Source organism: Geotrypetes seraphini, chromosome 10, assembly GCF_902459505.1.
Source record: "Geotrypetes seraphini chromosome 10, aGeoSer1.1, whole genome shotgun sequence".
Classification (NCBI taxonomy): Eukaryota; Metazoa; Chordata; class Amphibia; order Gymnophiona; family Dermophiidae; genus Geotrypetes; species Geotrypetes seraphini.
In genome coordinates, this window is record NC_047093.1 from 132,934,794 (window position 1) to 132,956,850 (window position 22,057).

The 22,057-nt window shown below is 46.0% G+C and overlaps 1 protein-coding gene across 1 annotated transcript; it reads right to left on the reverse strand.

The window, feature by feature from the left end:
• LOC117367639 (zinc finger protein 345-like) lies at positions 1-21,987 on the reverse strand. The gene is made up of 7 exons (XM_033960398.1): positions 21,687-21,987; positions 15,547-15,673; positions 13,331-13,444; positions 12,991-13,104; positions 7,017-7,145; positions 3,665-3,772; positions 1-2,773 (listed from the first exon to the last, which is right to left on the reverse strand). The coding sequence occupies exons 1-7, from the start codon at positions 21,696-21,698 to the stop codon at positions 927-929; spliced, it is 2,451 nt and encodes an 816-aa protein (XP_033816289.1). The 5' UTR covers positions 21,699-21,987; the 3' UTR covers positions 1-926.
• Positions 21,988-22,057: the final 70 nt, after the last annotated feature.

The following is a 22,057-nucleotide window of genomic DNA, read 5'->3' on the forward strand; positions in this document are numbered from 1 at the left end:
TTCTTCTCCTACTGTATCACTTTGCACTCCTCCACATTGAATTTCATCTGCCATTTGAATGCTTAGTTCTCCAGTCTCCCAAGGGCTTCCTGCAATTTTTCAGTCCTCATGTTTTTGACAATTTTGAACAGCTAAATGGCATTTACAAATTTTATTACGCCACTTTCCATTTCAATTTCCAAATCATTTATAAATATGTGTATTAGCATTGGTCCCAGTACAGATTGCTGCAGTATTCCACCCATTTACCCTCTTACATTGAGAAAAATGGTCATTTAACCCTACCCTCTGCTTTTTGTCCAAAAACAGAACATTGCCTCCTATCCCATGACTGTTTAATTTTCTCAGGAGTCTGTCATGAGGAACTTTGTTGAAAGCTTTCTGAAAATCTAGATATACTATGTCAACTGGTTCACTTTTATCCACGTTTATTCACACCTTCAAAGAAATCAAGCAACTTGGTGAAGCAAGAATTCCCCTGGCTGAAACTATGCCAACTCTCGGCCTCTTTTACAAAGCCTTCGGGGCTGTTAGCGCGGCTTTGTAAAAGAGGCCGTCTGTCCCATTAAATCATATTTGTCTATGTGTTCCATAATTTTATTTTGTTATAATAGTTACCAGGATTTTGCCTAGCACTGGTCAGGCTTACAAGTCTGTAATTTTCCAGAGCACCCTTGGAACCCTTTTTAAAAAAGGCCACTATCCAATCTTCAGATACTATGGATGATTTTAGTGACAGATTACAGACCACTAAGAGCAAATCAGCACTTTATATGGCTGTGGGTTTTTTATTAATGGTTTTACCCAGTGTGAATTCTTTCATGAGTTCTGCAGTTACGTTTTTGATGGAAGTTTTTATCATATTCAGAACATTTATAAGGTTTTTCTCCACTGTGGATTCTTTAATGAATCTTAAGGTCCCTTTTTCAATTGAAGCTTTTATCACTTTTAGAACATTGATAAGATTTTTCTCCAATGTGGATTCTTTCATGTTTTCTGAGATAATTATTTCGACTGAAGCTTTTACCACATTCAGAACATATATATGGTTTTTCTCCCGTGTGGATTTTTTCATGATTTCTGAGGTTTTGCCTATAACGGAAATTTTTACCACATTTGGAACATTTACATGGTTTTTCTCCAGTATGCATTCTTTCATGAATTACAAGATAACATTTATATCTGAAGCTTTTATCACATTGAGAACATTGATATGGTTTTTCTCCAGTATGTATTCTTTCATGATTTCTGAGGATACTTGTACTATTAAAGGATTTTCCACATTCAGAACATTTATATGGTTTTTCTCCTGTATGGATTCTTTCATGTTTTCTGAGGCTACTTGTACAATTAAAGGATTTTCCACATTCAGAACATATATATGGTTTTTCTCCTGTATGGATTCTTTCATGAATTCTGAGATTACCTTTTTGATTGAAGCCTTTACCACATTCAGAACATTTATATGGTTTTTCTCCAGCATGGTTTATTTTATGAGTTATGAGGCTATCTGTATTATTGAAGGATTTTCCACATTCAGAACATTTATATGTTTTTTCTCCTGTGTGGATTATTTCATGATCTCTGAGATTACCTTTTCGATTGAAGCCTTTACCACATTCAGAACATTTATATCGTTTTTCTCCGGTGTGGATTCTTTCATGATGTCTGAGACTACCTTTTTGATTGAAGCCTTTACCACATTCAGAACATTTATATGTTTTCTCTCCTGTGTGGATTCTTTCATGATCTCTGAGATTACCTTTTTGAGTGAAGCCTTTACCACATTCAGAACATTTATATGTTTTCTCTCCTGTGTGGATTCTTTCATGATGTCTGAGACTACCTTTTTGATTGAAGCCTTTACCACATTCAGAACATTTATATGTTTTCTCTCCTGTGTGGATTCTTTCATGATCTCTGAGATTACCTTTTTGATTGAAGCCTTTACCACATTCAGAACATTTATATGTTTTCTCTCCTGTGTGGATTCTTTCATGATGTCTGAGATTACCTCTTTGAGTGAAGCCTTTACCACATTCAGAACATTTATATGTTTTTTCTCCTGTGTGGATTCTTTCATGATCTCTGAGATTACCTCTTTGAGTGAAGCCTTTACCACATTCAGAACATTTATATTGTTTTTCTCCGGTGTGGATTCTTTCATGTACTCTGAGGTTACCTTTTTGATTGAAGCCTTTACCACATTCAGAACATTTATATTGTTTTTCTCCGGTGTGGATTCTTTCATGTGCTCTGAGGTTACCTTTTAGATTGAAGCTTTTATAACATTCAGAACATTTGAATAGCTTCACTCCCTTGGGGTTCATTTGATGCACTTGTTTCTTGCTAACACTGATTAATCCATGTTTTCTCAGTTCAAATACCTGACTGAAGTTGTTATCAGGTACAGAACATTTCGACGGCTCTGTTCCTTTAGGAACTTTTTCATGTGATTTATATCTCTGTAATTTTTTTTGTCCTGTCAGGATTGATTTCCCAATTAACATTTCCTCACATGTAGTTCTCGGACAAAGTTTCTGCCTCCTGATTCTCTCACTTTGTCTGAAATTTGGGCAGTTGGTAGTAAATACATTCGAACTCGCTCCTTTGGGGGTCTTTTCTTTCATGCTAGATGGTCTTACACTATTAATACCTCCTCCTACATTATGCGCTGATGAATCTGGGCTGTCTCTTGAAGGGTCTTTGTGCATCCATTCCTCCCTCTGCTGCTCATAGCATACTCTCATTCTCTTATTCCCAAATCCATCATCTGTCGAATAAAATTGAAAGAATGTACATAAATTATACAACTATTAAACACAAATTGCAGTTATTAGTTATTAAACACAAATATAGGCAAATATCCCCACAGAAGTCTTTAAAGTCATTTGTTTATAGACAGGTGAGCACATGAAAAAGATACTGCAACGTACTTCTCTCGGGTCTCCGCGCGCCTGTCTTTCACCTCTTCAATCCATTCAAAAATGCTGCTGCGTGACTCATTCCGTAAGAGCCTCTATTCTCACATTACCCCTCTCCTCAGCCCCCCCCCATATCTCTCCTCGCTCATCTCCCCCTATGCCCCCCCCATGATCTCCGCTCATCGGGCAAGCCCCTTGTATCGGTACCCTTCTCTTCCACTGCCAACTCCAAACTCCGTCCCTTCTTTCTTGCGGCACTGTATGCCTGGAATAGGCTGCCTGAATCAATACGTCAAGCTCCGTACCGGGCAGTGTTCAAATCCAAGCTAAAGGTCCACTTTTTGGAAACTGCTTTCAACTCTTAACTCCCCCTCACTGCTCTCAGATACCTAGACCCACTATAATCTCCCCAACTTCTGCTGTCAGATTACCTAGACCCACTATAACCTCCCCAACCCTGAAATGTCCTGTCTAAATTAGATTGTAAGCTCTTTTGAGCAGGGACTGTCTATTGTATGTAAAAATGTACAGCGCTATAGAAATAATAAATAGTAGTAAAAGATAAAAACAGACCCTCTTGATCTCATTTACTTGTTTTGAACCTCTCCTCCTTCCCTCCAGTCTCTGCAATTATTCCCTTTCCTCTGATTACATTCACTAACCAAAATCTCTATGTGAAAATTTAGAAATACTCCACAGCACATAGCAAGGATGTTATTACATAGCAATTCTTGGCTTACCACTCTTGATATCAGCATCCTCCTCTCCTCCCCCCAGTTGGTCACTGGCAGGATCCTCTTCCATTTTCAGGATCTCTCCTGTGGTGTCAGCAGGGTAACTTTGGCTGCCTGTAAGAAGAATGGAAAATAACTTCAAGATTTAAAAGAAAGTTTAAGACCTAAGAAAGGGAGATCTTTGCTAAAACTGAGATGATGGGACTTTTATGACCTCTGAAAATGTAAGTATCCTGGTGGAAGGAGTTAAGGATCCCGAGTAGTTTAGAAAATGCCTCCAAAACCCCACCCATTTTTGGTACATAGAACATTTTGGACCCCAGTTCGATTACAAAAGTTAGATAGCTCTAAGTCTAATAGATGTGGGCATTGTAATCTGGAAACAGGGACCTTAGATCATTTAATATTTTATTGTCCCTGTATCATGGCTTTTTGGAAATCAATTTGGTCTCAAATAAATTGTTTATTAGAAAACCATGTAGCTTTATCATATGATACTATTCTGTTAGGTATGTCAATGAGAGGTAAAAGTCAAATTTCATCAAGCAATAATAAACTTCTATTGATTATGACAGGAGTCGCCATACAACATATTACCAGTAATTGGAAAAATTACAATAATCTTAGCTATACATTCTGGTGGAATTCGTTGTGCCACATTTACAAGATGGAAAGAATAATTGCTTTGCAGAAAGGGAATTATAATAATTTTAAAAAGATCTGGGGGCCATTGGCAAATTATTGTAATGATTAGACATCATTTTCCACTGACAGTATATTTATACATAGGGGGGAGAGGAGATGGTATAAAATTTTATTTAAAGGTTAATCAATAAATAAGAATGCAATATTTATATATTTTTGATTGAAATATTTGAGGGAAGGTGGGTGGGGAGGGAATAAATTTATGATGACAATAGAAAGAGATTCAAGTGATGTGCAAAAGTTTTAAATGATGTAATATTGTGCACTTGTTGTAAGATGAAAAAATGAATAAAGAATTTGAAAAAAAGTGCTCATTGTGCAATACATGAAAAAAGTGCTGGTTAGCAATAAAATCCAATTACCAGCAATTGAAGGCTTCCCTTCAGACCAGCACTGCCTCATGATTTTTTTTTTTTTTTAAACAGACTCCACTGGTTCTCTAAGCCATATGCCTTGCTGGTATCGGTGGCAAGGCTTACAGCTGAGGCACTTCTACAGAAAAAAATTTCATGGAGGTGGAGGAAATGGGGGGGGACTCGATCCGTCGAGTGTGACACCCCCAAAGTCAGATGGACGCCTAAAAGAGTCCCCCCAAGCTCAGTCTGGCACCAGAGACAGGGACCAGAAGGCCACTAAACAAATTCCAACAGCTCTACACTAAACCAGGGAAGGCTGCAACAGCTTACCACCACCTGCTGGAGACTTAGAGTAGACTGAGTGTATTAGGGACTGCACAGCCCACTTGTACTACAGCCAAAAGTTTATGTCTCAGTCTCCACCTGCTGGTCATGGTGAGCTATTACCCATCAGTGAGCTGTGCCAGTCTGGAGAGACGCTGAATATGTGTATATATGAAAAATGAATGGAAAAAATGGTATTACAATTAGTACCGTTATGGGTGTGGGATCTGGCCCGCGACTTAGCCTGTGTTTTAGATTTCGGCCCCTTAATGTGATTGAGTTTGACACCTCTGCTCTACTGCTTGCTACCAGTGTGGTCTTTCCTATATCCTTCCCTCCTGGAGTCACCAATTTGGCCATCTTTCCTCATTCCTTCTGTTGATCCCAGTAGGGGCTGTCCTTCCTCCATCCTCTTTCAGGAAGACCATCCTGCCTGCTTCTTTCCAACTGGCTGCATTGTGTGATTCACAGAGAACAAAACCTACAAGCTGCTGGGGAGGTGGAAGGAAGGTTTAGAATTAGAGAATGACACTGTGGTTGTTACCCGCCGAAACGGTGACAAAAAAAAAAGGTCACCGCGAGTACGGGGACGAGGCCATTCACCGCCCTGTGGAGCGATGAATGGTTTTGTCTCCGCAGTTAAAAGAGTGAGCGTGTGCGGTGAATGAGCGTGCGGTCCGGCAGCCCCCTCTCTTCCGCTAGCCATCCATCTCCCTCCCTCTCTTTCCCTTACCTTCTCTTCATAACGATTTCTATAAGGCTATCCGTTGTATTGCAGCCAGAGCCTTGAAGTCGTGTTGCTTGTAGCTGCTGGAAAAGTCTCCTCTGATGCAACTTACTGTTTCCGGTTGTATCGGAGGAGACTTTTCCAGCAGCCAACATGACGCGACTTCAAGGTTCCGGCTACAATACAAGGCATAGCCTTATAGAAATCGCTACGAAGAGAAGGTAAAGGGAAGAGAGGGAGGGAGAGGCACGGCTGGCCGGCGGGAGGGAGCTGCTGGACCGCGCAAAGGGTGCTGGGGGTGGGGGGATTGAGAGAAGATGCTGAAGCAGCCTGAAGGGAACTGGGGAAGAAAGAGAGGGGAGAAGACGCTGGGAAATTGGGAAGAGAGAATGGGGAGAAGACGCTGGGAAATGAGGAAGAGAGAGTGGGCAGAAGACGCTGGAAGGGAAATGGGGAAGACAAGAGTAGGGAGAAAACAGAAATACCAGACTATGGGGGGAGCGGAGGGAAGAAGATGGGTGCCAGACCGACCAATTGGGGGGGGGGGGTGAAGGGAGAGGCACAGTAACAGAGCAAATGGAAGACGCTGAGAGAAGACAGACAGCGGATGGAAGGAATTGAATGAGAAGATGAGGAAAGCAGAAACCAGACAACAAATGTAGAAAAAAAAGTTCTATTTATTTCCTTTTTTTTTTTTTTTTTTTTGCTTTAGGATAAAGTTGTATATTAGTTGTGTTGATAAAAATTTATAAACAAAGCCCTGCCAGTTGAACATCTCTTTCTCTAGTTCAGCAGCCAGAACTTTGATTTATAAGGAAGGAATAAGCTAAATATTGCAGTACTGAGGCTTTTTATGGATGCTAAGGGGACGGGGATGGTGGTCCAGGAACGGGGAAGTGATGGGGACAAAATTTTTCCCCGTGTCATTCTCTATTTAGCATCTTAGATCAGCAGAGAGAGAGAGGACAGGAACAGTGAGAGATGCAAAAAGTGATAAAGGTGCAGAAAGAAAATTCAGGGAAGGGCCAGGCAGATAAGGGGACATGGTGAGGGAGAATAAGAGAAAGATCAGATAATGTAAGGAGAAAAGTAGAAATATGGGAAACAGAACAAACACATTATCCACACCGCTAAGCTCAGAAACAGGGACTCTGTTTAAAGCACCTCCTTCTCTCTGTGCCTGGTCCAGAGCAGCTGACTTTCTTCTTCCTTGTAGGAAAGTTTGTGTTAATTCAAGCTGCATCACCTGGTTGATCCAGTTCCTCACATGAGCCTGTGATGGTCAGATTTCCTCTTTCCTCAGATCCTGGAGGCTCAGTCCTAAATCCCTCTTGCTCAAAACGGATTAAAATGTCAGGCTTGACATTGTGGGAATCTGTTGTAGGAAAAAGATAGTAAAACATGTTTTAAAAACAGTTACCATGGAGCTTGTGACTGCTTAGAATTATGCTGTTTTCATAGGCACTGCTACCAGAAGAGCCAAAAAAGAGGGGTGCTGCTGTACTAGATAGGAACAGTAAATGACGGCAGATAAAGGCCTGAATGATCCATCCAGTCTGCCCATTAGTTATACCCATTACAAATACATGATTAAATTAACTTGTCTCTTCTTTGATATTTCTGGGCCGTGGACTGTAAAGTCTGGTATTGTCCTAGGTTCCAAATGCTGAAGTTGCCATCTAATCAATTCATTGTGACATCACTGCTGAGGTTGGCTCTTAGGCATTGGTGGAATGAGGCATTATGACATCACAATCTCAGCTCTGGAATGTTGCTACTCTTTGGGCTTCTGCCAAGTAACATAGTAAATGACAGTAGATAAAGCCCTGAACGGTCCATCCAATCTGCCCATAAGTTATACCCATTAAAAAATACATGATTAGATTAACTTGTCTCTTCTTTGATATTTCTGGGCCGTAGACTGTAAAGTCTGGTATTGTCCTAGGTTCCAAATGCTGAAGTTGCCGTCCAAGCTCACTCCAGCCTATCCCACCATCCTGTTTGCAGGATATCTACCGTAAAGTCTGGCCAGTAACATCTTCATAGAAACATAGAAATTGACGGCAGGAAAGGGCCATAGCCCATCGAGTCTGCCCATACCAATGACCCACTCCCTGATTCTTACTCTCCTAGAGATCCCACATGAATATCCCATTTTCTCTTGAAATCTAACACGCTGCTGGCCTCAATCACCCGCTGAGGCAGCTCGTTCCAATGATCGATCACCCTTTCGGTGAAGAAGTACTTCCTAGCATCACCCCGAAATTTCCCTCCCCTGATTTTCAGCGAGTGTCCTCTGGTTACCGAGGGCCCTGTAAGACTGAAGATATCATCTTTCACCTCTATACGCCCAGTAATATACTTAAAGGTCTCAATCATGTCCCCTCTCTCTCTTCGCTCCTCCAGTGAGTACATCCGCAGTTTTTTTAACCTTTCTTCATACGTGAGATCCCTGAGCCCCAAGACCATCCTGGTAGCCATTCGCTGAACCGACTCAATTCTCAACACATCTTTTCGGTAGTGTGGTCTCCAGAATTGAACACAATACTCGAGATGAGGTCTCACCATGGATCTGTACAGTGGCATTATGACTTCAGGTTTTCTGCTGACAAAACCCCTACGAATACAGCCCATCATTTGTCTTGCCTTGGACGAAGCCTTCTCTACTTGATTGGCAGCCTTCATATCGTCGCTAATGATCACTCCTAAATCACGTTCCACCGTGGTCCTGGACAAGGTTTCACCATTTAGTGTGTAAGTTCTGTGTGGATTTTTTTTGCCTAGGTGCATTACTTTACATTTTTTAGCATTGAAGCCTAGCTGCCAAGTTGATGACCACTGTTCAAGCTGTCTTAGGTCCTGCGTCATAAAGTCAGGCACACTGCTTTTGCCAAATTATGTTGCATAGTTTGGCATCGTCGGCAAACAGTGATACTTTTCCTCCAAGTCCTTGGGTCAAATCTCCTATGAATAAATTGAATAGAATCGGCCCTAAGACGGAGCCCTGAGGTACTCCACTCATCACTGCTGACGTTTTGGAGGGGGTACCGTTTACCATCACCCTTTGAAGCCTACCATCTAGCCAATCCCTTACCCATGTAGTGAATGTATCCCCTAATCCCATCGATTTTAGTTTGTTCAACAGCCTGCGGTGTGGGACGCTATCAAAAGCTTTGCTGAAGTCCAAATATATCACGTCAAGGGACTCACCGGCATCCAGATGACTGGTCACCCAATCAAAGAAGTCAATCAGATTAGATTGGCAGGACCTTCCCCTGGTAAATCCGTGTTGATGTGGATCACGTAAATTTTCTTCGTCTAGAATTTTGTCAAGTTCCTGTTTGATCAGTGTTTCCATGAGTTTGCACACTATGGATGTAAGACTCACCAGTCTGTAATTTCCTGTCTCTGTTCTGCAGCCCTTTTTGTGGAGTGGAATTACGTTAGCTGTTTTCCAGTCTAGGGGTACTTTTCCCGTGCGCATGGAAAGATTGAAGAGTACGGATAGTGGTTCAGCCAGAACTTCACTCAGCTCTCTGAGTACCCTGGGGTGTAGATTGTCTGGCCCCATGGCTTTGTCTACTTTGAGTCTTGAAAGTTCGTGGTAGACGCTACTAGGTGTAAACTCGTAATCACGAAACAGGTCATTTTGGCTGTCTCTTATTTGTAGTTGTGGACCATCTCCCGGTGCTTCACAGGTGAATACTGAGCAGAAGTATTCGTTTAGCAGTTCTGCCTTGGTAGTATCAGATTCTGCGTAGTTTCCATCTGATTGCCTAAGGCGTTCTATTCCATTTTTGTTTCTCTTCCTGTCGCTAATGTACCTAAAGAAGGATTTGTCCCCTTTTTTAATGTTCCGTGCTAGATCTTCCTCTGTTTGAAGTTTGGCTTCCCTGACTGCCTTTTTGACAGCCTTAGATCTGGCCAGATAGTCTTCTTTTGCCTCCCTTTTCCCAAGATGTTTGTAGGTGATAAATGTTTCTTTTTTCATTTTAATGAGGTCCGAAATTTCCTTGTTGAACCATTGTGGTTTTTTGTTTCTCCGGCGTTTGCTTACTGTTTTTACGTAGCGGCTAGATGCTTCGTTCAGGATGGATTTTAGATTTGACCACATAGTTTCCGGATTGTCAGTTTCTGCATGGTTTTGCAGCTCTTGATGGACAAAGTCTCTCATGTGATCGAAATCTGCCTCCCTAAAGTTGAGGACCCTCATTGCTGTGTTTGATTTAGAGAAGCCTTTCCTGAGGTTGAGCCATACCATGTTGTGGTCACTGGAGGCCAGCGTGTCTCCCACTGATACTTCCGAGACACTGTCTCCATTTGTGAGTACCAGGTCCAGTATTGCTTTTTCTCTGGTGGGCTCTAATACCATTTGTTTGAGTTGTGCACCCTTAATGGAGGTTAATATTCTTTTGCTACCGCTCGTAGTTGCTGAGAGGGTGTTCCAGTCTGCATCTGGCATGTTGAAGTCGCCTAACAGTACTGTGTCACCACGCAAAGTGATGTTCTCTATGTCCTCAATCAATTCTTTGTCTTTGTCTTCCTGTTGTCTTGGAGGCCTATATACCACACCGAGGTAAAGGCATTTTTCGTTCCCTCTGGCCAGGTTTACCCAAAGTGATTCCCCTGTGTATCTAACCTCTGTGATCCTGGTAGTTTTGATATTATCCTTAGTGTATAGTGCTACCCCCCTCCTAATTTGCCCTCTCTGTCCCGACGAAGTAGATTGTAACCTGGTATAACCATATCCCACCCATGCGAGTCTGTGAACCAGAGTCTGGAACTTCATGTTCCAAGTTAGTGGAGTTCCCATTGATGCCCTCCCCAGCCCAATCCTACACCAAATGATCACATATGGGACACAGACCGTGCAAGTCTCTCCAGTACCGGCCTTGGCTATTTAATATACATTCTTCGTTTTCTAATTAGAGATCCTCTATGCTTATCCTACGCTTTTTTTAATTCCATCACCGTTTTCCTCTCCACCACTGCCCTCGGGATGGCATTCCAGGCATCTACCACCCTCTCCATGAAAAATAATTTCCTAACATTGCTTCTGAGTCTTCCTCCCTGCAACCTCAAATGTTGTCCTCTAGTTTTACCATTTTCTCTTCTCTGGAAAAGATTTGGTTTTATATTAATAAGTTAAGTCCATTTAAGGACATTTGTGCAGTGCTGAGTGCCAGTATCAGCACTGATTAAGCCTGTAGATCAATTAAAGTAGGCGGAGTTTATAGAATCAGGGCCAAAATGCACACAAGTTCCTACAAATCAGTGAATTAATGGGAACGTTCTTCCCTGCTGTTTCTTATACTGTTTGAAGTGTTCTCCCCAGAAATTTTTTCCAGGCGGGTGGGGCGGGACAGGGAAATTTGGTGGTGCAAATTTGGTGCTGTGCAAATTACCCCTCCCTGCTCATGGTGAAGAGTAGGGCAGGTTGTCCAACCTTTTGGCTTCCCTGGGCCGCATTAGATGAAAAAAAATTTTCTGGGGCTACACTAACATTAGCGAGCAAAAAAAAAAAAAGGCTGAGCAGGTCCCAAATTTGCAATCTGTAATATAGAAGATGTACGTATCTACTATAATAAAACCCTAAGCGCACATGCATACTTCAAACTTCGTGATCCCTGCGTCTGAGATCCATGCCAGTAGAATGAGCCTGTGGCGGCGGAGTTTGTGACCACGGACGCAAGGAGGCGGAGAACATGCCGGCGACTCTCCCCTCCCGCCCACACTCACTCTAAGACGGTAGTAAATCTATTCATTCGCATCTGCCCACCTCTTCAAAGCAGCCTGCTGAGGATCGCCGGCTGGCTATAGCGAACCTCCCAAGCCGCTCTCCACCTCGGTAGCACATTCCTTCTGACGCGATCCCTTACGTCAGAGGAGGAGTGGGATTGTGTCAGAGGGAACGTGCTACCAAGGTGGAAAGCGGCCTGCGAGGTTCGCTACAGCCGGCCAGCGATCCTCAGCAGGCCGCTTTGAAAAGGAGGGCAGACGTGAATGAAGAGCAGCAGCGATGGCAACGGTTCGTGCCGGTGGGCCAGAAGAGACCAGGAAGCCGGGATGGAGGGAGGGTAGGAATGGAGGTTTGGGAGCAGGTAAGAGGTGCTGCTGGACAGGGGGGAGATAAAATGAAGGAAGAAGGGCTGCTGCTGGAAAGGTGGAGCAGGGAAGGGGTGCTGAGCCTCATCAGAGCGGGGATGCTGCGTCAGCTGTCATCGACACACGTGGAGGATCGTTCAGTCAGGGTAAATATTACTGCTTTTTTGGGCCTCCCACTTTGAACTTAGACTCCCTCAAAATGAACATCTCCCCTGCTGTAGCTAGTAGGGATCCCCAAGCCTCACCAACTGACGGCCACCTCCTCCCCTCCAACTTCCCAAGTTCTGCAGCTGGCAGCAATATTGAACTTCCGGCGGCTCTTCTGGCTGTGCCTGGGGAATCCCCAAGCCGGTGAGAGGGTGTTTAAAAAAATATTTGAGCAGCAGGATTTGCGACTGAGCGGTCATCTAAATTAGCCGGGCGGAGCGCCCGGCTAAAAGGCACTAGGAGAACACTGTGTTTGTATTGTACTGACATTTATCATATTTCTGTTATATTGTTCTACAACGTTGTTAAATCTGTGTATTTTGGATCCTGTCTCATGTTACTCCTATCACTTGGTTTCAATTCACTGTTTCCAAGTGATGGCATTGATGGTATTTCTGATTATATTCAGTCATTTTACAATTGTTATGCTGTTAATAAAATTATCTCCCTCTTTAACTAAGGCACGCTAGCCGATTTAGCGTGTCCATAAAACTGGATAATAAATCCCAACAAATAATCTAAAGCATTATTGTAAACTGCATTATATACTGTAATTTGACCCTCAGTAAAAATCTCCATGACTAAGTCAAAGTGCCTTTCGTTCATCAATCAGATTCCCCCTCGTAACAATGGAGAAGATTCTCTACCACCAACCCTTTCTCAACTCATTTTATTCTAGGTTAAGGGTCTTAAACTTCCAGGACACCCACCTCCATCAGATGCCTCCTCTACCTTTGTGGGCATTTTATTTCATCAAAATAGGGGGATGGACAGCAGTATAGTCAGTTTTTAAAACACTTGGAAATTTGGAAGGAGAAGAGAGGATGATGCCCTCATCTCCACCACTGATTTCCTAAATGGTCTCGGCTGACCTTAGTAAAGCTGTGCAGGAGGAATTTGATACTTACTCGGTACAGAAAGGTGAGTCTGTTCAGATGTCTCTGATTCAGGAGGATCTATGAAGGGGAGATCCTCCTCTTGTTTAATGCTCAGCGAGAAAACGGATGTTACAATCGGAAACACTGTTAAAAGAAAACATGTCTCGGATTCACCAAGAATCTGATAATAACAAATTAGGAAATAGATTTTGAGTCTCTAAGGGAATACTAAGAAACCCATACATATAAAAGGGGCTTCTAAGGATTTAGCATGCCCCACTCTAAGCTCTAGTAAAGGGTCCCTAAATATTTAATATAAATCATGTGCACTGGAAATGCAAAGTCCTTTAAATCCAATATAGCTGCTTACTCTTGGTGGGCTCATTCGGGTTTCCTTTTCTCTCCAATTCACAGTGTTGTGCAAAATATTTCTCATCTTCTTTTTTAATCTTGAATATAACATCAGGATTAACGATTAAATAACCTATTAATAAGAAATATGAAAATGATATTTACATTATATTTGTAGAATCCCATCTCTTTCCATCTGTGTCTTTGTCTCTGGCAATTTTGAAAGCAGAGCCAGTAGAGGGAGGAGCAACTAAGGATCACTCTTGCCCTCACTATTTCCCCATAGACTGCCAGGGATTGTAAAATAGGCCCAAGGAGGGAGGCACCTACAAGTGGGAAGGGAGTAAAGGCAACTCCTGTTTAGAGGGGAGGGAAACAAACAGGATGAAGCATAAATTTACAGCTTCCACCAAAAACACATGGTCAGTTTCTGCCAAAACCAAAACCAGGCAGAAAAAGAATTTGGGGCCAGTTTCGGCACTATAACCAAAATTTGGTCAGCCTCTAGTGTGTATATCTCTATATATTGTGATTTGAGTATATGCCTGACAAAGCTTACAGTTTAGAGAAAAAGGCAGCTACAGACTGCCACTTCATCTATCTATCTATAAAATCAGATGTATGTGTATGTATGTATGTTCCAGCATAACTGAAACACATGGACATATTTCAACCAAACTTGGTATACATATCACTTACTATCTGGGGAAAAATACTGTGGGGGTGACATGTTTTATTTAGATGGAGCTTGTTGTGCCTGTGGCCAAGGGGTAACTGAAACTCAGCATACTACGTGACATGTCTCCTCAAGCCTGCTTATCTGCTATCCTGACCTCAGTGACCTGGGTGTTGCCAAAACAAAGAACAAAAGAACAGGACCGGGTGTGCCTGAGTCATAGTGAAGGAAGTTGGTTACTGCAGGATCGGCTTGTATAACTATGAACTCAGCAGTTTTCACCCTATATAAGAAATGGGACTGTCCCCCAGAATCAGAATCCATTTCGTTGCAACCACGGGGCAGTCCCGTGCCCCGCCCACCTATCAATCGCAGGGATTCCCGATTTGAAGGATGGTGATGCCTGGTGAAGTTATTCTATTTTTATATTCATCTATATATATATAAGTATAATAAAGGGTTATTGTCTATGCTTTTATATTGTCTGTGTGCTTTTCTGAGTGTCCCATCTGACAGAAATAAGTGGCGGAACAGAGCTGTTTGACCAATTGTGTGAAGCTTGGGGAATGATGTCACACTGTGCTATCACTGTGCTGTCATTGCTGTAACAATGTCTCCAAAGAAACGTAAGGCAATTGGCCAAGTGCAATCAAAGGCTAAAAACAGTCCAGCAGCATGAGGCCCGACTCAGGATAAGGGAGATAGGGCTGCTACATCTAGAGCAATGGTCTCCAACTCAAACCCTCTGCAGGGCCACAATTTGGATTTTTAGGTATTTGGAGGGCCTCAGAAAAAATAGTTAATGTCTTATTAAAGAAATGATAATTTTGCATGAGATAAAACTCTTTGTAGTTTATAAATCTTTCCTTTTGGCTAAGTCTTAATAATAATATTGTAATAGCTAAAGAGACATATGATCAAGAAACTGTTTTATTTTACTTTTATGATTATGATAAACATACCGAGGGCCTCAAAAATAGTACCTGGCGGGCCGCGAGTTTGAGGCCACTGACCTAGAGCTTCAGAGACAGTACAACAGGATATGAAAGATAGAGCTAAAACCCAAGGGAATTTATATCGGGGCAATGCTGGGTGATCAGCTAGTTAAGAATAAATCTTACAGATTTGCTGGTATAGATATTTCTCTTCATGGCCCTCCTAGGTGGAGACATTGCAATCGCTGTCTTCTGTGTAACATCTGTTACCATCTGATGGGGTTATATACTGCACAATACAGTTGACTAGTTTGCAGCTGACATGTCATGGCCTTGCAGAGATGTAGTTTTCAGCATGAAATATGACAAGTAAATTTTTCCCTGATCTTCTGGAGAAAATTTTTGTAGTTTAGAAAAGGAAGACAGACTCCAGTTGAAGTTGAAAGACCTTAAACTAGAGGCTTCTTACATTAGCTCCTATTGGATATGGGATGACATCAGAAGCCAGATTCTAAATTTCAGATGATGATGGGACCCAATACCTGGGATTTCTCCAGGGTTGAGAAAATAACAACACCTATTCCATAACATATCTGTGATAGATGACAGAGAAGGTGTATTTACCTCGTGAGATGAGGATGTCATGAATCTCCTTGATGATTTTCTTGTACAGCTCTTTCTGCCATTCTCTCAGAATGTCCCACTCCGTTTCCAAAAAATAACCGGCAACATCCTTGAATGTGACTGATGTCTGGAAAGCAAGACATGGAGACAGTTAGCCAGTTTCCTTATCATGTTTCTGTAGTAGACTTTGTTATTATGACTTTTGTCAGTAAGATCAGCTCTCTGGTGCATTATACCATGAAGACAGGTCTTGTTCCTTTAAATTACCAGAAGCAGATTTCCTGCTCATTAGACAAATACCGGAAATCTCTCATATTGGCAGATTTAGTACCGTATTTTCGCGGATATAACGCGCGCGTTATACGTGATTTTACGTACCGCGCATACCCCTCGCGCGTTATATGCCTGAGCGCGGTATACAAAAGTTTTTAAACATAGTTCCCACCCCGCCCGACGCCCGATTCACCCCCCCAGCAGGACCGCTCGCACCCCCACCCCGAACGACCGCTCGCACGCGCTCCCACCCGCACCCGCATCCACGATCGGAGCAAGAGGGAGCCCAAGCCCTCTTGCCCGGCCGACTCCCCGACGTCCGATACATCCCCCCCCCGGCAGGACCACTCGCACCCTCACCCCGAAGGACCGCCGACTCCCCAACAATATCGGGCCAGGAGGGAGCCCAAACCCTCCTGGCCACGGCGACCCCCTAACCCCACCCCGCACTACATTACGGGCAGGAGGGATCCCAGGCCCTCCTGCCCTCGACGCAAACCCCCTCCCCCCAACGACCGCCCCCCCCCAAGAACCTCCGCCCGTCCCCCAGCCGACCCGCGACCCCCCTGGCCGACCCCCACGACACCCCCACCCGCCTTCCCCGTACTTTGTGTAGTTGGGCCAGAAGGGAGCCCAAACCCTCCTGGCCACGGCGACCCCCTAACCCCACCCCGCACTACATTACGGGCAGGAGGGATCCCAGGCCCTCCTGCCCTCGACGCAAACCCCCCTCCCTCCAACGACCGCCCCCCCCAAGAACCTCCGACCGACCCGCGACCCCCCTGGCCGACCCCCCCACCCCCCTTCCCCGTACCTTTGGAAGTTGGCCGGACAGACGGGAGCCAAACCCGCCTGTCCGGCAGGCAGCCAACGAAGGAATGAGGCCGGATTGGCCCATCCGTCCTAAAGCTCCGCCTACTGGTGGGGCCTAAGGCGCGTGGGCCAATCAGAATAGGCCCTGGAGCCTTAGGTCCCACCTGGGGGCGCGGCCTGAGGCACATGGGCCAAACCCGACCATGTGTCTCAGGCCGCGCCCCCAGGTGGGACCTAAGGCTCCAGGGCCTATTCTGATTGGCCCACGCGCCTTAGGCCCCACCAGTAGGCGGAGCTTTAGGACGGATGGGCCAATCCGGCCTCATTCCTTCGTTGGCTGCCTGCCGGACAGGCGGGTTTGGCTCCAGTCTGTCCGGCCAACTTCCAAAGGTACGGGGAAGGGGGGTGGGGGGGGTCGGCCAGGGGGGTCGCGGGTCGGTCGGAGGTTCTTGGGGGGGGCGGTCGTTGGAGGGAGGGGGGTTTGCGTCGAGGGCAGGAGGGCCTGGGATCCCTCCTGCCTGTAATGTAGTGCGGGGTGGGGTTAGGGGGTCGCCGTGGCCAGGAGGGTTTGGGCTCCCTTCTGGCCCAACTACACAAAGTACGGGGAAGGCGGGTGGGGGTGTCGTGGGGGTCGGCCAGGGGGGTCGCGGGTCGGCTGGGGGACGGGCGGAGGTTCTTGGGGGGGGGGGCGGTCGTGGGGGGGGGGGGGTTTGCGTCGAGGGCAGGAGGGCCTGGGATCCCTCCTGCCCGTAATGTAGTGCGGGGTGGGGTTAGGGGGTCGCCGTGGCCAGGAGGATTTGGGCTCCCTCCTGGCCCAATATTGTCGGGGAGTCGGCGGTCCTTCGGGGTGGGGGTGCGAGTGGTCCTGCCGAGGGGGGAGAAGAATCGGACGTCGAGGGGGGGCATCAGGCTTTCAGGATGGGGACAGGACTTCAAGGGGGGACAGGCAGATCTTCAAGGGGGACAGGCAGACCTTCAAGGGGGGACAGGCAGACCTTCAAGGGGGGACAGGACTTCAAGGGGGACAGGCACGGAGAGGCGGGGCAGTGCACCGAAAGTCAGGGCGGGTGAACGGTGAGTCGGGGCAACCAGAGGAGAGTCGGGGCAGTGCACCGAAAGTCAGGGTGAGTCGGGGCAACCAGATGAGAGTCGGGGAGGGCGAAAGGAGAGTCGGGGTGGCCAGAGGAGAGTCGGGGAGAGCGAAAGGAGAGTCGGGGTGGCCAGAGGAGAGTCGGGCAGCATGCGCGTTATATGCCTGAGCGCGGTATAGAAAAGTTTTTGTACATATCATCGTGATTTCTGCGCGCTATACCCCTGTGCGCGTTTTACAATGGTGCGCGTTATATCCGCGAAAATACGGTAATTGGAAGAAGGTAGTTTGTTTTGGTTAAAGGAACTTTAGCAGAAGCTGAAACAATGGGAAAGAGAGAAGCAAGTGGGTTTATATCTGAAGGTAGGAAAGTGGAGAAGAGTTCTGGGGTCAGTCTGTCTGTGTGTGTTGTTGCTATTAACAGTCTGTAATCTGTTTAAAAAGGATAAAGATGGCAGAGTAATGAAGGATGAATACAAACTTAGATTTTTGGGCCAAACATATGGCCCAAAAATGAGGACGTCAGTTTATATTTGAGTGTTCTGCCTCTCAGACCCATAGCAGGCCTCTCCCTGGGCCCACTTTAAGCCCTGCTGGTCCAGTGGTAAGTCCAGAGCAAGAGGGATCCACCTATGCTCCTGCCCCATGCAGTCTCACTATTCAAAATGGCTGACACGAGTTCCCAAAGTGGATACTATGTTTATTTACTGCCTTTTCATGAAGAGATTCACCCAAAGTAGTTCACAATACATTGAATAGTAATGAGGAAGTCATCGACATTTTGCCTATCTGTCCCTGCAGGCTCACAATCTTAACTTTGGTACCTGGGGCAATGTAGGGATTAAGTGACTTGCCCAGAGTCACAAGGGGCAGGCTGTGATTGAACTCACAACTAGAGAATGACCCCGCGACCACTGTCTCCACGACTGCTATCCCCGCAGCATCCATACAAGCCTCAGTACTACAATATTTAGCTTATTCCTTCCTTATAAATCAAAGTTCTGGCTGCTGAACTAGACAAAGAGATGTTCAGCTGGCAGGGCTTTGTTTATACATTTTTATCAGCACAACTAATATACTACTTTATCCTAAAGCACTGTTCTTCAACCGCCGGTCCGCAGAAAATTCCTGCCGGTCCGCACAGGACCGGTGAGATCGGCATCTGCAATTTCCTGCCGGTCCGCGCAGGGCAGGCAACATCGACAGCTGAAGTCCGCGCAGGGCCAGAGAGATCATGGGGAGCCTCCGACTGTGCTTTCTCCCCTCCCAGCGCAGCGATTCAGGAAGGCAGCCTTGGGGCTTTTGCTGAGTCGCAGCAGCCTCTGATGATGCAACTTCCTCTTACCTCAGAGGTGGCACGAAACAACAAAGGATCTGAGGCTGCCTTCCTGAATCGCTGCGCTGGTAAGTAAGGAGAGCTACTGGGAGGGGAGAAAGCACAGTCGGAGGCTCCCCATGATCTCTCCGGCCCTGCGCGGACTTCAGCTGTCGATGTTGCCGCCCCGTTGAGTGGTGAATGGCCTTGTCCCCGCAGTTAAAGGAGGGAACGCGCGCGGCCCTCCTCCCTCTTTCTTACCTACTGAATCTATCTCCCTCCCTCTTACCTTCACAGTGCATTAGTAAAGTAACTTGCTGAAGCCGGCCGAGCCTGTGTGCAGTCGCCAGTGTGTGGGCAGAAGCTTCTCCTCTGACGCAACCGCAACACATGCAGGCAGGCTTGGCCGGTTTCAGCAAGTTACTTTACTAACACGCCGCGAAGGTAAGGGGAGGGAGATAGATTCGGTAAGTACGAAGGAGGGAGGGGGGCGGCGCGCGTTCTCTCCCTTAATTGCGGGGACAAGGCCATTTACCACTCAACGGGGCGGTAGATGGCCTTGTCCCCGTGCCCGCAGTGAGCACTCCCCCCCAACCGTTTCGGTGGGTTAGGGGTAACAACTACTGTGTCCTTCTCTACTCACAACCCCAGAATGCTGATGAAGCAGCTCCAACCATTAGGCCACTCATTCTCTTGCAAGACTGACATGAGTTGGGTTTATATTAGTTCCTAGATGTCCCTATTTACTCAGACATTTCCTCTTTAAGAGGCCTGTCCAGGGGTCCGGACCGGCTTTTCAAAACATGCCCTCCAGATGTGGTCCTGAAGAGATGAGGTTTGTGTGGGGCTGGGATTGGGGGACCGAGTGAGGCAGGGTCACATGTCCTCTTTTTTTCAAGCAAAAATCTAGTAATCCTAGTACAGTGGTACCTTGGATTACGAGCATATTCCGTTCCAGGAGCATGCTCGTAATCCAAAATGCTCGTATATCAAAGCAAGTTTCCCCATAGGAAGTAAGGGAAACTTGCTTTGATATGTTCCCACCCCAAAGCTTTCCCCCCCCCCACGAGAACCGGCATTGCTCCCCCCGCAATCCGGCACCCCCCGCCGCTATCATGCACCCCCCCCTGCCGCCACCTGAGATCCCCCAACCCACCCGAACCCTCTTCTTACTTCCCTCCGCATCGGCATCGCCGGCATCAGCATGTCCTGTGCCCGAAAATCTTCTTCCTGTGCCGGGCCTTGAGCAACGTGAACTCTCAGGCCTTGAGCATGCGCACTTGCTCAAGGCCCGGCACAGGAAGAAGATTTTCAGGCACAGGACATGCTGATGCCGGCGATGCCGTTGCGGAGGGAAGTAAGAAGAGGGTTCGGGTGGGTTGGGGGGATCTCAGGTGGTGGCGGGGGAGTGCCCGATGGCGGCGGGGGGGGGGTGCCAGATCGTGGGAGAGAGGGTGCCGGTTATCGGGGGGGGGGGGGGGGGTGCTCGTACAGCGAGGCAAGCTCGGTTTACGAGGCACCATATTTGCGAATGTTTTGCTCGTCTTGCAAAACACTCGCAAACCGGTGCACTCGTAAACCGAGATACCACTGTATATTCAAATCAACCTCCCCCCCCTTTTTGGGTTAAAAGGTTTATATTTAGCATTTATGGTAGTTTTTTTTTAAATATAAAAATAATATCAGAGCAGTGAAAAGGCAGGGGGTATGGGAAAGGAGGAGACGCTGTGGCCCATCTGTACATCTCTGAGTCAAATGGAAAACTGGACAGAGATTAGGCTGAACACATACAAACGTGGGAATGGGTGGCGAGTGCTGGTAAGAAACTTAACCTGCGGGAGGTGGATTGCAGGTTAGGAAACCCTTAGTACTTTTACATGCAGTAATGCAGCAGCAGCTGAGCAGAGGTGGAGGATCGCGTTCGATGCAACAATGGCGACAACATCACATGTATACAGCGCCGAAGAAAGGCCCGGCAATCTAATTCTGTTCATCAAGCCGCTAGGACTCTAACACGAGTCGATAGCCCCTAACAACAATGCAGCAGGGAAATCCCACATCCTCAGCTAAAGAAATGCACCCTATTGGACCCCAGTCCTGAACCTACCATCTATTGGCAGGGGAGAGTGTGGCGCAGAGGTTAAAGCTACAGCCTCAGCATCCTGGGGTTACGGGTTCAAACCCACTGCTCCTTGTGACCCTGGGCAAGTCACTTAATCCCCTCATTGCCCCAGGTACATTAGATGAATTGTGAGCCAACCGGGACAGACAGGGAAAAATGATTGAGTGCCTGAATAAACTCATGTAAACCGTTCTGACCTCTCCTGGGAGAATAGTATAGAAAACGGAATAAAGAAAGAAAATAAACCAATTTTAAAGGGACCATGCATGGGAAAAATAAGAAAGGCAGCTCTGCTTCCCTCTTCCGATCTCATAAACCCCAATATACAGACTTCTGTAATCTACCTCCAACAGGTTAGGCTTCCCTCCAAAACAGATGAACAAGAGAAGGGAAGGCTGGAAGAGATGCACAGGGAAAAGTTTTCCTTTTACAAGAGTAAAGAGAAGAATTTCTTCCCAAAATCAACACAAAGCCAAAGGAAATAAGACAACACCTTTTTATTAGACTAAATGCATGTTTTGAATTACCTGATCAGACATTTCCTCTGAATTCTTGCTGGGATGGATCCAGGCTGCAGATTTCCCTCTTCCTGGAAAGATGAACAAACTGGGCTGAATCCCTCTTCTCCTCCTCTGCAGATCTGAGACTGGGGCTTGCAGGGATTTCCAGTCGCAGAACAGAGAGAAAGTTCCATTTGGGAAGAATGCAGCTGAACATGCGCAGAGCTGATCATCACCCCCCCGCCCCTTCAGGTGAGCTCATCCTGGAATAGTACACCTCTTTAAGGTGGAGCTGTAGAAATAGCAGATACAGGTAACAACAGATCCTTGTGTGGGACCTGCTGCGCAGTCTGTAAAGAACCACTTTAAGGAGGCGGGATACTCCATGATGACCTCAC